General features: G+C 32.2%; 1 protein-coding gene across 1 annotated transcript; it reads left to right on the top strand.

The window, feature by feature from the left end:
• Positions 1 to 15,837: 15,837 nt before the first annotated feature.
• LOC125071348 (distal membrane-arm assembly complex protein 2) lies at positions 15,838 to 17,383 on the top strand. The gene is made up of 2 exons (XM_047681553.1): positions 15,838 to 16,306; positions 16,896 to 17,383. Exons 1-2 carry the CDS (start codon positions 15,903 to 15,905, stop codon positions 17,344 to 17,346), a joined length of 855 nt encoding a protein of 284 aa, XP_047537509.1. The 5' UTR covers positions 15,838 to 15,902; the 3' UTR covers positions 17,347 to 17,383.
• The last annotated feature ends 192 nt before the right edge of the window (positions 17,384 to 17,575 follow it).

Below are 17,575 nucleotides of genomic sequence, written 5' to 3'. Positions count from 1 at the left end.
AACAACAACGGCTAAGATTGATATTTTCATAGGGGTCAATAATAACTGAATTTGTCTAAACAAACGTGGTTCAATTGTGACTCAATTTGTGAACTTCTTCTCAACTATTTTCAGTATTTACACTTGCCATTGAGCAAAATAATTTAAAGTATTAAATCATCTGCAATTATCTTAATGGAATTCTATAAATTAACGAAGAAATGTACTGTTCACATCATAATTCTACCGCTCTGAAGTAAATCGAAAATGTTTACTCAGTAGTCATATTTACGAGCAAAACTTATACGAGTTGACTAATGCCGCCGCGTTTGTCCAATTCGAGTTGTTACTTTATATGATCACGCTAAGTGTCAATAATAAAACCGCTCGCAGTAACAACGCACCCTGTCTGAGGTCAGTGTTGGATTAGTCGTTATTACACGTGAATATAACATCACAGGGCGTCAGCTGTCAGATCAAAAAACCGAATAGTCGCGCTAGGTGACCCGCAGTCCGCAATTCCCGCTGCAATCCGTGTCACGCAGTGTAATCTACACAGCTATTGTAACGAACAAAACAGTATTAGATTTTTGGTGTTACCACAAAATACGGATTCAACGAACTATGACATTCGTTTCACGACGAAAAACTCGTGTTGTAAGTATATTTTCGTTTTGTTAAAGTGTATTCATAAATAATAATAATTTTAAACAGTTAAAACGTAAAACAGGTAACTATATCAACGGTTTAAAACCTCCATACTAATCAGAATTTATACACAAACGACCCATTACAGTGAAGTCTCTCACATAAAGACAAATCAAATGTCTTCGCTAAAAAAACGAAGCTTTATTACCATTACCAGACAAACCAATAATTTTAATGAAAGTATTTTACAAAAACAATCTTATAGACGCATCAGTCGTTGCCAGCTTCATTTAAAATTCAAACCAGTAAACCGCCATTTTCGAGCCAAATATAATGTTTATCTATGTAAATAATTAACAAAAACAACGTCGCTTTCTGGTTCTGTATCTGTGTTTTCTTCTTATAAACCACTCAATGGATTTGATACGGTTTTCACTCATAGAACGGGCAATAAACAATGAAGGTTTGTATAAGTAATTTGTTGAAAAAAGCTGAACTTGCCCTTACATGGCTAACGTTGGCTAAAGTTAGAATACCGTAGATTTTAAATAAGTTTATACAAAATTCTGCGATAATATGTATCCATCTTTTAAGGTCAATTCAAAATAACTATTTTATCTACTATTAAAAAAAAAGAAAATTCAAAGGTTGTTTGCGAAGCATTTTTTCCAATTCATTATTAATGCTTATTCAGTGAAATATCAAAGTTACCTTGGACATTTAATATAGATTAAAATTGTCCTTTACACTACTTGATTAATAAAATTTAGAAGATGCCATCGTTTGCACAACATGTGTAACAAAAAAAGCGTTCGCCTCAAAACGGTCGGAACTAGCTTACACAATAACATTTTGACGTTGGCAGTTAAAAGTATCCAAATTTGAACCTTGCATTGTACACGTTTTGATCTATGTTTCACAATAAAATTAATATTACATTTGTAATTTATGACGTATTTATTTATAGTAATATGATATTAGTACATACCTGTAGTACGAGTAGTATCTACCATCTAGTTGCTCCGACACGTAAAATTATAACGCCTGTTTGCAGACTCCATCAACAACCACATGAATGACACTATTGTCAATAGTCGAAAAGAACAGGTGTAACTGCGAAATGCTACTTTAAAATAATATTAAAAGAAAAAAAAACAACTCCGAAACACGCTGCATCTTCTGGTATACCTTTTAAATATTTTAGTTTTTAAGTAGGCATCAAAATGTGTTCAGATTTATTAGTAAAAGAGTTTTCGAACAGTAAATTGAAGAAATTCAATACACACCTCTAATTGCTCCAACATTTCCATATCTATCGCGCTACTAAAGTTAGACGAGTTGCTTGTAGCAAACTGCTGATGCGAACTAAAAGCCTGTGCGTCTATTTTATTTCTTTTAACACTTATATATAAGATATTACAACTCTATCTAACTTCAACGCTTTCGAATTCTATGCTCGACGCGTATTAGAACTTTGAGTCGAGCTGAGAAAGTTTAACTTATTATTTCACAGATAATAAAATCAGAAATAGATGGTGAATGGAATGGACTAGTTTTTATGTTATCGCTCTATCTGCGTTAACTTTATTGCTGTAGTAGTTTCCACCCGCATCTGAGGGGCAGGTGTTAGATACCTTACGTCCTCATCTTTGTAGGTAATATTTGATGATAATCCATAAAATAGAATGAGGTACAGAGGTCTGGAAAACATAACAATCAAACAAGCAAACTTTCCCATTTATAAAATAGGATTTAGTCGACCCTGGTCATAATTACCACATTTAAGCTTGCGGCTACATTAACGTATAACTCCAACAAAATGTTTTCTATAATTAGTTATTGCATGAAAATGTTCTTTCCGAAAAAGCGAAATGATAAACTCACTATTTTTATTTGGCATAACCGTAGTACAAGATTTCTTAAGTCAAACCATTGACTTTGAGACAAATAATGATATAAGTCGAGATGACTGAATACCTAAAACATGCGCTTCTAACCGAAGATAATGGATTCAAATCTAGTCAAGTGCCATTGAATTTGCATGTACTTTATTTATAATATAGTATTTTTTAGCATTGTAGCGAGATGTATATGTCATATGACATCAAGTTCTTGAATCAACAACTGTTCTTGAAACATCAACTTGATATCAAGTTCTGTATCGTATATATGCAACCCATATTAAAGTAGCGCGTTGAATTAAGCTCTAATGCTTTCAAGAGTAGAGGCGAAATTTTCTAGGCTGCGGAACAGCATTGGGCTGTTATTCTACTTTACTTTATGTAAATATATATGTATATATAACATATATATTATATACAAAGCCCGTACACACTTTTATGAATAAAGAGTTTTTATTTGTCATTTACATATAAATATATTTTTAATTAATTATTTCATGTTTATTATCTTTAATATACATACTTTAATATTATTTTTAATATATACAGAGCAGACACTGATGCAATACATCAAAAAGTATATTAAAAACTGCATTTATATTTCATAAAGTTCGTTTTTGTAGTTTATAGAATGATAATTAAATATTTAAGATTTTGGCTTAAACGGCTTTCAATACGAAAAAGACTAGGTGAGTGGGGATTACTAGTGATATAGCAGTCACGTCATTAGAGTTAGGGTTCACACGTATTTACTAGAGTAAAATACTTCTTGTCTAATATGGTCTAAAAATGTCTTTGAGAAAACGTGAAAATTACGTTCGGTCAACTCTAAATTTCGGCGAATTCGTTAGCATAGCAATCAAAAAATTGTTTATCAACAAATTTAAATCTCGGTAAAGGCTATGAAGCCTAAAACTTTCTATTCGAAGGCAAGATGAAATATAGGCACCTTATTTCCCATGTAGTAAGTGTATAAGCTCTTTAGAATGTATGAGCTAATATCTTGATGGTCTACAAACAAATAAAACTGTCAATGAAGATTAAGAGTATCATTTTACATCGCACATATCCCTACCAAGGCTTTCATTATAGTATCATCAGGGAAAATGTAATGAGACTATGATGAGATGAAATATAACAATCGTTTAATTCGAGTAAGTACGTCCTTGTCTAAAAGTTATTGTAATCACCAAAATTATTCATTCAATTTAAATCTTGTTTGTATTTTTTATATTTGTATAATCTAACTATATTTAACTTTGATTTTGTCAATAGAACTTATGTAAATACTTATTTAAATTAACGTATTTATGTATAAATGAATTTATAGTTGAGAATTCTCTGTAAAATTTGCTATTTCGTTCTAGTATCTACAGAAGCTAATTTTATTAGTTCAACTGTTTTTTTTTCACCAAGTTTTTTGACCCTTTGATTTTTTTTCAATTTATTTATTATTATGTGTATTGTAAGTAATCTTATCGATATAACATATACAATTTTTTTATATGATAGGTGGCAAACGAGCAGGAGGCTCACCTGATGGAAAGTGACTACCACCGCCCATGGACATCTGCAACACCGAGGGCTTGTAGATACGTTGCTGGCCTTTAAAGAAAGAGTACGCTCTTTACTTGAAGGTTCCCAAGTCGTATCGGTTCGGAAAAACTGCCGTCGAAAGCTGGTTCCACAGAGCGGTTGTGCGAGGCAGAAAATGTCATAGCTATTAATAATTGATTATTTACAATTTAACAACCACTCATAAGCCATCAAAATTCGACATACAGAACCCAAAATCAAAATGAGCGTTGACTTGTGTGTTATTATTAGCACTTAAAGAGACGCGTTTCATTTCAATCCCTTCAATATTTTATTGAAAACCTCTACCTTTACCCTTAACCTTCTTAACTTTTCACAACTTTTCACTCTTAAGACGTCTATAAATTCACGATTCACTTAAAAAATAAATATAAATACGCTTTCAAGTTAAATGTAAATGTATTATTGATACTTCGGAATGTAGACCAGATTTAGAAAACTTAAAGATTCAAAAGTCACTTTCAATTATATAGCATAAATTGAATACTCTTCTGTCAACAAACTTTAAATACAATAATAAAACCTAAAATACGCTATTATAGACCAGCGTTCCTGAATCAATTATTCATGAAACACTGAAATTCCTCAATGGACGTATACAGTTACATAATTAATTTAATAAAAATTGTCTAATGGAAACTGCTAGACTAGGTAGACGTACGTGCAAATGGGCCTGATAAGTGGTCACTATCGCCCAAAGACATGGAACTGTAAAACATCTTAACCATTTCTTATATCGATGATGCACCAACAGATGCGGGAGCTATGATATTTTGTTACTTGTGCCTGTTCGTTTTACTGGCTCACATAACAGCCTGTAAATTTCCCACTGCTGGGCTAAGGCCTCCTCTCCATCCCTTTGAGAAGCTTCGGAGCATTATCCACCACGCTGCTCCAATGCGGGTTAGTGGAAAACACGTGTGGCAGAATTTGAAATTAGACACATGCAGGTTTCCTCATGACGTTTTCCTTCACCGCCGAGCACGAGATGAATTATAAAGCAAAATTTAGCACATGAAAATTCAGTGATGCTTGAACCTGCAATCATCGGTTAAGATGCACGCGTTCTAACCACTGAGCCATCTCGGCTCTAGTTCACTCACCATCTATATAAGTATATATCTGATAAGTACTTTTCTGGGCTTGCACAGAGTTCTATGACTTTATGACTTTACACTTTACTAGTGAGGTACTGATACAATAATCATTGTATGAAATAAGGTAAAATTTCATCATCATTAGCCAATAATAATCTACAATTGGACATAGGCTTCTCTTGAACTATGTCAAAGCTACCGGTTCTCCGCCACAGTCAGGAGCCGTCACCTTATTCTGGTCATCGGTCCACCTGATTGAGGGACACTATTATATTTACCCTTTAATACGGCCGCAATAAAGATTTTTCTATAAACATATTTTAAAAAACTCAAAAAGCATAACATACATAAATTAAAATATTTTCTATTAATTATTATTCAACATAGGTAAGTTGACTACCCCCTCAGTCTAGTGGCTATCTAACAAAGCTTCATACTTTTAGTTTTTTCTCTCAAGAAATTCTACGTACCAGCTCCAACTTCGAAAGTCCGGAACCTTTTGAATATTAGATATTAAACATCAAACAAGAAACATTTTATTTATCTTTCGCAGGTGAACGGTTCATGTACTTAGCGTGGGTCTACACGAGGTTGGTTATGAATAAGAACCATCACGGGTTATTTATTTGACAGTCGTAATATCATTCAGATTTACAACAAGCCGGGACCCGTCCATAAATCATCTGAATAATTCGCCAATTACAAACGGCACGATTTGACTATTATTCATTTGGGGATTAATAATTAACAATAACAAACGATTATGTTTGTCACCGAATGTGGATATTACGGTCATCGGAATTGCTTTGTCTGTCGGTTACTTGTATCAATGCTATGGGCTGCCTTGTTGGTCCGGTAGCTAGGCTTTTTTCAACGAAAATGGATAATTTTGCTTGTCCATTCCCCGTCACGTGACCTCATTCTCCTCCATTCGGGATATTCTTTACCGTGCACTTCACGCGGTTGACGACCAGTTTTATTACGTTCATAGATGAATTTGTATTCGCTATAATTTCGAGAGTCTATACACAAGGTATAAAATATTGAGATCTTCGATATAAATTTCAAGGTCAGGCCAGTAAAAAGTTGTTGAGTTTTCTTTCAAGTTATTCTCAGTAGGGGCTCGAAGTTTGGAAGTTGTTAATTGCCGTGGAAATCTAGGAAAGCCATTAATCCTGGGCCTAAAGATAAACGCTCTTCGTTAGTGTCGTGAAGTCGTCCCATCATATTAAAGAGAGTGAGTTCGCTGTGATCGAAATGGAAACGTAATCCATAATATTGTCAATATAACACAAGTAATATATAAAAATAATAAATAAAGTAGTTAAAACTTAAGAAAACTAAATACCAACGCCACAAAGTTAGTTATATCTTGATTATTTAATATATTTTTATTTCCTAGGATACCAATTAAAAATTTACTTTCACGATTCAGTATAAAAAAAATGCTTACAGCGCTAACGAATAAATAAGCCTCAGGCGATTAGCTACGCTTTCCGCTTTAGGCCAGCTATAAACACGGCTTTATTATCAGTTGAAAAAGTTTCAGCAATTCAACCTGCACTATGCACATAAAGTTTAAAGCAAATGTCTTTATTTATCCACTTACTCGATGTTGTTACATTAAAATAAAGGTGGGAATACAAACAGCTACATGTTCAATACAAGATTTGTGCTCGATAAAAACTATTTCAACAAGAAAATATTTATTAACTTAGTACCTCAAGATAAAAAAAAAACTTCACGTCTAAATTATTTATCGTACTACGCCCGTTAAGCAGTGCCTATAAATAACATTTATAGATTTTTCCAATATTTATCGACGTGCCACATTTCCCTTAATATCGCTACAAAAGAAACTTTGAACGTATTTCTTTAGTCCGACATCTTCCCCGGTGTGAATACAGCATTATAGACGGTCGCACGCGAACTTTTTCAATAAAATGGCGCTCGTAATAGGGAATGCACGCTTAAACAGGTTTATTGGCACCCATTGAGCGTTATTGCAACAATTGCAATGAAAATAATGACCCTTCCGATCTACGTAGGTACCGACGACGAATACTGGCCTTAACCGATTATTATCGAACGAAAATATTTATACAAATCGAAACGTATTTTTTAAAATAATTAGGTCCTACCAGTTTGTAATGGACACAAGTAAAATACTTGTTCTAAAATTAAAGTAGAGTAACACACTGTATATTTTCCACTACTGGTCTAAGGCCTGGTCTCCTTTTTTAAGGAGTAGTAGAGTAGCTTATTATACACTATTCCGATGCCGATTGGTGGCACACATTTAGCAGATTTTCATCGACTCATGCAGGCTTCCTCACGATGTTTTCAGCGCCAGATTAACAATCTCAGAACCCTCAGCGCAATTTTTGCACAAAATATTTTGCTTTAACAATATCATTTAATATGTTTTTTTTTTTTAAATCACATTTTTTGTCTGCGTAAGAGGCCCTAGCAGTTACCTACACTCTTAATGAATCCTAATGGAATTTCCGGCCCAGGATTTCCTTCACCGCCGAACACGAGATGAATTATAAACATAAATTAAATACACGAAAATTCAACTGAGAACTTTGAACTTCAGTTAAAATTCACTTGTTCTAACCACTGGATCATCGTGGCTCATTTGAAAAATGTATTTCGTTAATTAAAACAATTTTATAAAATAACTAGATGCCGCCAGCGCCCATTTTATGGGGTGGTCGTCAGGCTTTAAAAGTATCCTATGTCCTTATTTGAATTTCAAGCTGTTCAGTGTTTTGGCCGTGAAAGAACAACCAGACGGAAAGAATTACCTTCGCATTTATAATATTAGTATAGATAAAAAATCAAAGACATATAAAACTTATAACTAGATTAAGATTAAAATCAAAGTCAGTAACATTGTTATGTGACGTTTCATTGTTCCTCCTGTCGCCGGAATGCGACGATTATTTACTGTTCTCCTTAATGTGGCAGCTGGTCCTGTTTTCTAGAACGTCCATGCGATTGCTATTTCTCAAATGATAGCAACTGACAACAATACTAAGTTGTAAAGGATCAAAGTATACGGACTTTGTATAAACGTAAATAATTAAAGTAACCGTTTTATATTGTGGCAGTTTTGATATAGTATTGTTATACAGCAAATAATATTTTATACTATACATAATTATACATATATATAATTTAAAAAAAAAATTGTTTATTTTAAATAAATTTATTTAAAAACAATAAAATCATTTTTATCAGTTTAATACACTAATACCCTAAAATATGAAATTTTATTTTTTTTCAAAGGTCAAGTATTTAATAGAATGTTGTATTCAAAAAGGGTTTAAACATTAATCTAATACAATGGTCTTGATATTAACACATTTAATTAGCCTTTTGAGATACTATCCTAATTAAAATTTCAGGCAATTGGTTTTCAACCCGCTAGGGGTATTATCTAAACTAGGTTCGTTATGCAAACATTAATTTCAAAGGGATAATAATGTTACGACAAATATATGTATGTTGTACTAGTTATGTACTTCAACTTCACGTCGGTTCGGTTGGAATTTCACCAAATATCAAAATTCAAAAATTCATATAATTGAAGAAAAAAATCGATAGAATATGTTTTATTTCAATCACCAGTGGCGGATTTGCCCTAAGGCCCAATAGGCCCTGGCCTAGGGCGGCCGGATATAAAGGGCGGTAAATCGTGCAATCGGCAAAAAAAAAATCACTGATGATAACAAGATTAACAATAAATAATTGCATTTGAGCAAAGTATCTAATAATTTTAAGGGTCGCGTACCGTATAATTATAATTGAAATAATTTCGTACTGGATGTATTTTTTGTGGTCCTTGTTTGTTTTTTAATGGCGGGGAGAGTTAGTTCGACAAAAAAGAAAGTTTCAATGACTAAACTATGCAATTAGATGAAGAAATAAATTGCTGGAAAAACATTCTGGAAATAGTAGTTGCATGCGTAAAAGTGCTTGCATCACGTGGCTTGCCTTTCAAAGTAAACGACAAAAAATCTGTGGAAATTATTTGATGTCCTTAGAGCTTATTGGTAAGTTCGATCCGTGCGAAGAATTCATTCGACTTTTGGGAAACAAAGTTTTGGATACAATTATAAATATTAACATTGACTCGACATCGGATATATCACACGTAGATCAGCTCAGATATGTCCTGCCAAATGGATCACCTGTAGAACGGTTCCTCAAGTTTATTCCTAACATAGGCCACAAATCACAATTGACATTTAAAACTGCCTCGGGCAATAATATGCAGCTAACATGTCAGGCATATACAACGGCCTTCAAGTTAAAATAAAGGAAATTTCACCCCTTGCCGACTATGTTCCCTATACAGCACACTCGCTTAATTTAGTAGGTGAATGTGCAGCTGAAAGCAGCCAAGAGGCTTGTTCGTTCTTTTCTCTACTCCAAGAGTTATACAATTTCTTTGCAGCCTCAACTCAGTTTTGGGAACACCTTCAAATCCACTTCACTGTCAAAAGTTAACGACTCGTTGGTCAGATCGTGCAGACGAATCCAAAAGTTTACGCGAATCCTGAAAAGAAATCCATAAAACGTTAGTCACCATCGAAAATGACATACAACAGAAGAGAACCGTTATATGCGAAGCAAGGGGTATTCGTTTGAAAGCCACTCATGCCTGTTTTTTGGGTATGTTTACAAGGTCGCATTAACGCTACAAGTAAAAAACTTCAGAGTGGGGAAATTGACATTACCATTGTCATAGAATTGTACGAGACTTTAATACATTTTGTTGGCAAAACAAGATATAATTTCAATGATTTCGAAAAAAAAAACGAAAAAACTGTCCTACGTACAGGAATATGAAACAGACATTTGACGCAATCGAAAGCGTAAGCTGCTGCCTGGTGAGTATAAATACTTTTTTGGTAGTAATTGATACATTGCCAGAAGAACTGAAAAGCTTTATAAGCTACGTTTAAGTTAAACAATTTACTGAATCAATTAAATGTGGGAATAAAGTAAATTCGTGAATTATTATCTAGTCTATAATAATGGGTGCTGTAAAAGGGGCGGCAGATGGCCTGGGGCCTAGAGCGACTAGGACTGCAAATCCGCTACTGTCAATCACTCTTGTTGATTTACTAAAAGAACGTTTATAAATATATATAATATATAATATGCGTTATATTCGTCAAGTAATTGAAGCTATTGAATCAAAAATTAAATGTTTTTAATATAATATTTTTTTTTTAGCTAAAAAAGAAAATTATTACGCTTTCAAACGTAGAAACATGAAGTTTCTTTTTAATTATAATTTCACATCTTTGCTTTGGAAGACAAAAGTTTTGCGTTCATCGGTGATCTCTCTCCGGACTGAGATCGAAGCTCTCATCGAGATATTTCGACATTAATTCCTTAAAATTCAATAACATGACAAATCAACGGGCGGCTATGTTTGATGTTTACGGGTGCGTTCAGAAAGTATGTTTCAAATAATCATTTCGTGCAGGGGTACGGTCGACTCGATGCATAATTATCCACAATAAATTACGATCACCATATAAATAAAACGACCGAATAAAAAGTTATATGTAATATGAATAGTAAAGGATAAACCATATATATTTCGTTTTATTTATTTTACCCGAGCGAAGCCGGTTTTTGATCTAGTTTACTAACTGACACAACGCACAGCCTAAACAGTTAGATCTAACAGGATAAGTCCTATCGGGTACCTGACTAGTAACCATACTAAAATATTTATTATATACTAATCATAAACATGCTATGTTATATATTTATTTTAATTTGACTTTCTATATATATTGCCTGTGTCCATCTCATCTTTGAAATTATGCATAAGCTATTATTATATCACTCAAAACTTATATATTACTATGATACACACAATGTGATATATGTACAATGTTGCAATATATTTAGATTTTTAGAATAGATAGCGTAGGTTACTAGACTTTTACATATAACTATTGCTATAAGTTTATAAGATCATAATTAAAATGCATATTATCTTATCAAATTAAATTGGTCATTGTTAACAGATTCTAGTAAATAAAATTTTAACCTCTTGAAATATCTGCATCTATGTTATGATTTATGTTTGTTTAGTTTTTCGATACTGACAGCAGAAGGAGATACGGCTTTACACAAGCCTATCTGAGCGCATCTCAACACATTAGTTATTCTTCTGCTGCACATCAATTATTTTGTTTTCATGGGTATGCCACTCCGAGGTTCGATTCCCGGCCAAGACGACGTAGAAAAAGTTCATTAGTTTTCTATGTTGTCTTGGGTCTGGGTGTATGTGGTACTTCTGATGTTACTTCTGATTTTTCATAACACAAGTGCTTTAGCTACTTACATTGGAATCGGAGTAATGTATGTGATCGTGTCTTGTATGTATGTGTGTTTGTGTATGTTATATATTAGCATAACATCTTAGTACCCATCGGAAATGCCCACTCACCGTACACCATTTTTATTTTTCATACAATTTTCTGGAAAAAGTACAATAGGGCATCATTATAATGTTTCGATTATATACATTTTTATTTTTAAATCCTGATTTTTTTTTTAATTCAATTTCTTTTAATAATACATCTCCGTGAAATTCTCTTCTACCTGAAATCAAAGATATTCCAAAGATTAAGAAAGAAATATTATTAAAAAAAAGGAAAAATACTATTATTGTCAGTCTTTGCTTGTATTCAGTTGCTTCCTTCAAGACTATGATCGTCAATCATATTTACACCTATAAACTAAATAATCTGTAATTGAAATGAATTAGGGGTAGCTTATTCTCATAGTCTGTGAAAAATATGTGTTTGAAAAAATGAACTGAGGATAGAGCTTTTCCTTTTCCTATGATATTCCTAAAATAACTCGCTAATGCAATGCTTTTAAATTTTTCTTACTTTACCATTTTTTTTTCTTCTAAACTAAAAGTGCTGCTTAATTTATTGGAAAACTTCAACTAAAAATTCAAGTGGCATAGACGTAGCATAAACCATAAATGTAGAATAGCAGACTTAATCTAGTGTAAAATTTATTAACAACGAAACATACATCGGAACTGAAACATTTTTGTTAACTTGAAAACGCGTTTAATTTATGCCCCTTGAAAATTTTTGTTTCTAACTTTGACCTTATGAATATAGCATTTTAAAACTACATACAATACTTTAGGAATTGAATTTTCATACGTTATATGAGCTATTTTCGTGAACGGCTTTGTGTGTCTGTTGGGAAATCTTTAACAGAAATTGTTTTGAAATTGCCCGCTCGAACTTGACTGTCCTCTAGAGAAGGGATTAATGTAATGCTCAAACAGACCTTTGACGATTTATTCTAATATATTATACTGTTATTGTTTGATTATTCGATTCAAAACAAATTCTACAAATCATTTTAAATATTTTATCTATATTTAAAAATATACAATTGTGATGCTATGCATGTAAAAATATGATCGTATTGTTAAAATTAATTTAAAATCGTTTTCAATTTGACCAATGAATTAAATACAAAGTCTAACCGAAGTTTTTTAATTTCTCCCAAGAATTGTAGGTACATAATTATGTCTAAGAAGTGCTTTTTTAGAAGCAGGTGCCAAGTAACTCAATATTATGATGGTTCTATTGAACCAATTACGATTAATCCTGTAGAACAATATTTATATCGAAGCGAATGAAAATATACTTTAAAATTTAAATAAATTAAATATTTCACTCCAAATCGGAAGTATGTATATAAATAGACATATAATTACAGTGATCGTTATTGTTTACAATTTTTAATAAATGGTAAAACTTTACTACATTTTAATATATTGGAAAATGAAATAGTTTCCAATATAGTATATAGAACAAACTCCAAACCTGCAAATTCTATTTCCCAGAACCGCAGACAGGCTGTTACCTGACCTACTGGAAAACTTCTGAAATTATTAACTAACCATTTTTGAAACTAAACTACCTATTCTTATATCTTTAAACGTAATAAAATATAATTATAATACTTTCGCTAAAATTTAACAAATAATTTTTAAAAGTAATATTTATTACCTATTATTAACACTAGTAATGGAAACCAGACTTTCTACCTAGGCCACCTACCACTACACACGGTTTAATTTTCTGAATTTAAATGTAATTTTATATAACACTAAATATAATTCATTTCCAAGCTGATGAAGCTGAATATAAAACCTAGTGAACTATGAAGTTACCAAATTTTGTGAGTTTGAAGGCAGAAAACGACAAAGTTGATGTCACCGTACATTTACCCGGACGCGGCCTGGCGTGGAGCAAAACTTCTGAATTAACGCTACAACAAGAATTAATCAACTACTACACTATAGTAGAACTGCAAAGCAACTATGTGCTAATGCAGGGCGTCGTTTTAACTTATTTCATTACGATATCGGCCTTTTCGTTTTCAAAACTAAATTACTTAATTTGATATCAAATAAGTAATTATTCGTTTCCGCCCGCGTGTTAGGAGGGACAGACGGCAGGTTTTAGGTATAAAAATCATAACCTATGTCTTTTTTTAAGGTTCAAACTAGCTTCAAACCGAATTTCATCAAAATCGGTTCAGTGGTTTAACCGAGAAAGTATAAACAGAAATACTGTTACATTTATAATTTTAGTATAGATGTAGATTCTATATGTAGATTATATATGTATATTATGCACGATTATATTAGTAGGTACGCAGCGAATATAATATATTCTATCCTATCGACGACAAGGACGTAAAGACATTATTATTAATAATTTACTGAGCAGAGACGAATTATTATAAACAATAAGTTAGATTACTTTAATATTTTCAAATTTGATTTTATAAGTTTGTCAGAATGGATTTTTAAAAAGGCTCGGGTTTTGAATCGTCATTTAACAAGATTGAATAAAAGTAGCCAAACGTACAAACTTTTGGAAATGTAAATTATGTAGATTATCTATAATGAGAAACTATTTTACACGAATTATAATATACATATCTTGATTACAATTATGAGATTTGTAATAAGAAGTCATTCTAAACCATAAAATGTTTTTGACGGATTCTGTTTTTTTTTTACCTAGATTGTTTCAACTACGTAATTTTAATGAGACTTTCAAAAATCATACATAATGTTATCAAAATCAGCTTAGCACTTCGTTCTTTCTTTATATTATAGTAATGTAGCATACATATTATCGTTCACTGACGTTTGTTCACTTTCACATAACAATAGGTACTTCAAATTTTTAATAAAGACACAGTATTCCTTATCAAAACTGCTATATTACTTACAGATACGATGGCTCAAAAACGTATTTTAAGACAATAACGTGAAGCATCACGCAAATAAATAAGACCAAAACGGGTTTTAATGTTATAATTAGTAAAACCTATTGATTGTGTATTGAATCGATGATGATTATAAATATGTAAGCGAGTATCTAGTAATACTAAAAATATTTGAGAACACGTGGATAAACCTGCAAAACTGCATTAGGACAGTAAGTTCAGTCGGATATATCATTATGTTGATTTTATAAGTAACTTTCTTGCGTTATAATCTTATAATGCTATCGAGTGTTTTTATTCTACCAACAGCACATGCGATTTTCAATAAGTAAATTAAATTTGTTACTACAAAGTTTTCTAGTGGAAACATGCTGTTAAAAACGTAGGATGTAAACTTTTTTAAAACTTAATAATATTTTATTTTATTTCAGTATATTTTATGAAAAAATAACATTCAACACAATACAAATTAAATAGTTAGGCTAAATAAGGTACAGTCACTGAATTAAGATTAATTGGCCAGAAGACAGCGGGAAAATGGATCATGGAGCTGGACGCCACCCAAAAAAAATTATGTTCGCTTTCCAAGATGATAGATATTATGCTTGCAAAATATCCTTTTATTACAGGACATGACAGGCTGCCTGTCCCGACTTCGTATGGATAAAATTCATCCCATACTGTTCCATTTATAGGGATTGTGATAATTCGACAATGCAATCGGTACAATTAAATTTATGCCATTCTCACATGGGATAAAGCAAATACGTTAAGACTGCTTAAGATATTACTCCAAACGATAGGAGTCCCCTTGTTCTCCCGGGCTCAATCAAATTAACATCTCAATTAAGCTCCCACATTCACAATCCAATCTTGATTTAACGTTGTTTGGATCGCGTCCGTCGCCTGTAATGCTATTCCTAGCTCGTTTTAAGAACAAGATTAACGAGAAACTGTCCAACGGTATTGCGGTTAGTGTCAGGATTAGATGGTGATTTTGCTACTTTACTACTTGTTCATTACGGTATATAGTGTTACTTACCTACATAAAATAAAAAATAAAAATTCAGTACAAACTTATACTACTTGAGCAATACCAAATATAATCTTAGTAAAAGTTACTTGGTTTTAAGATATAATTTATCTTAAAATAATCCTCGCTTTTATAATATAGAGTTAGGTAAAAGGGATTAAGTATTTAAAAAACAAAATATAATTATAATGTTATTTGTTTCCATCTTTTAATTTAACTGTTTTCGCACTACACAATGGACTGTCAAAACCAGATGGCATTTGTCAAAGTCAATGAGATATTTTGATTTTTTGGCATTCCCAAATGTATAAAACTTAGTATTTTCAGATATGAATGATGGCACAAAACCTTAAACATAGCAGTATCTTACGCACTTTGTGTATAACCTCTCGAAATTATAGCGAATACAAATCCATCTATGAACGAGATGAAGCTGGTCGCCAACCGCGTAAAGTGCACGGTAAAGAATATCCCGAATGGAGGAGACCGTGGTCACAACGTGATGGGGAATGGACAAGCAAATTATCCATTTTCGTTGAAAAAAGCCCTAGCATGAATGTTCTAAATGCTATGCAGAATCTTCCTAATTTGACCTTTCAAGATTTAAAAGAATGGTGGGCTGAAATGAGAGTAATACAAGAAATACAAAATCAAAAATACTTACCAGAGCGAGTAGTCGCCCTTGGTTCGAATTTAGCAGCATTACACTTTTTTGTGTATCGCCAATCAGCTGTGAGGTATACTGACCTAATTACAATGTGTGATATATATTTTATTATTATTTTTTGTTACCTGATACACAAAACAACATTTAAATACTAAATATAGACTAATAATTTGAAGCAAGTGAAACATTTTATTAGTAATATGTATATTTGTCTTAAATTAATTTGTAATCATATCATTGATTTATTCTTTTAAATAATGTACGATTTTGTGTACCAGGATCAGGATTTGCCATATTTTTTTATAATTTTTCAATAGCCCATTTGATAAGTAAGGTTTCGTACAATCTCATCTGGTTAGGTACTCAGTATATATTCTACCACCAAACAGCAATACTTATTACTATTGTGTGGTGGTTTGAGTGTTAAGTAAGACAGTATAGCTACAAATACAAGGAACAATCATCTTAATTACCATGGTTGGTTGCACATCAGCAATGTAAGAAATGCTTCAATGTCTATGGGCAGTTATAACCACTTCAAGTGGACCATTTACTTATCCACCAACCGATGATTTAAAAAAAAAACTATCTATGGCCCATGTTATATTTAGAAAGTATACAGAGAAGCTAGTTAATAAACATACATGTTTGAATTTCAGATTGAAGGATAAAAAAGAATGGCTCGTTGGTGATGTAGTTACATTGAAACTACCGGACACATATAGAGATGGTTATTTTGTTGAAGCAATTGATTGCTCAAACTTCCACCATAATGGGATCAGATATGAAGGTCTTCAAAATTTGAGTGGCTTGAATTATCTCAAGTGGCTATCACTTAGAAATAACAAGTATGTAGATGTATGGTGTATTGATAGAATAGCTGGGCAGAATGGTGAAACACTAGAATTCTTAAACTTGATGGGCTGCAAGTTATGCGCTGGTTGCATATATGCACTTGCACGGATGCCGGCACTTAAGTTCCTTGTTATTAATGATCCTGGAGATAATATTGAACTTCAAGCTGCTCTCTCTATGCTCGAAGAAGAAAGACCCGATCTATTAATTAGTATACAGGATGATACAGAAACTGATGTAGATAATAAATTGTAAAAATAGTAGATTAATTTACTTTATGAATTAGTAAATATTATGCAATGCTACATTTTTTTTTCTTTAATATCCTCAATAATATAATATGTAATTCTATATTTCTTTATGGTCATACTGACTAATTTGACTTTTGATCTTGGGTCATAAACAATGGTTTAAAAACAAAAGCATAATTAATTACGGTTGGTGAAGTCTGGGTCAATTCTTTTAGCAAGAAATAAAAGACACA

Source organism: Vanessa atalanta, chromosome 19 (assembly GCF_905147765.1).
Source record: "Vanessa atalanta chromosome 19, ilVanAtal1.2, whole genome shotgun sequence".
Classification (NCBI taxonomy): Eukaryota; Metazoa; Arthropoda; class Insecta; order Lepidoptera; family Nymphalidae; genus Vanessa; species Vanessa atalanta.
Note: the sequence above shows the minus strand (reverse complement) of the source record. Positions and strands in the feature narration are given on the sequence as shown.

What these genes read in the sequence shown, in the direction of transcription:
- LOC125071348 (XM_047681553.1), top strand. Translation starts at nt 15,903, where the DNA reads ATGATGGCACAAAACCTTAAACATAGCAGTATCTTACGCACTTTGTGT. An exon ending in TATCGCCAATCAGCTGTGAG is followed by an intron (nt 16,307 to 16,895) that starts GTATACTGACCT and finishes TTTGAATTTCAG; the next exon opens with ATTGAAGGATAAAAAAGAAT.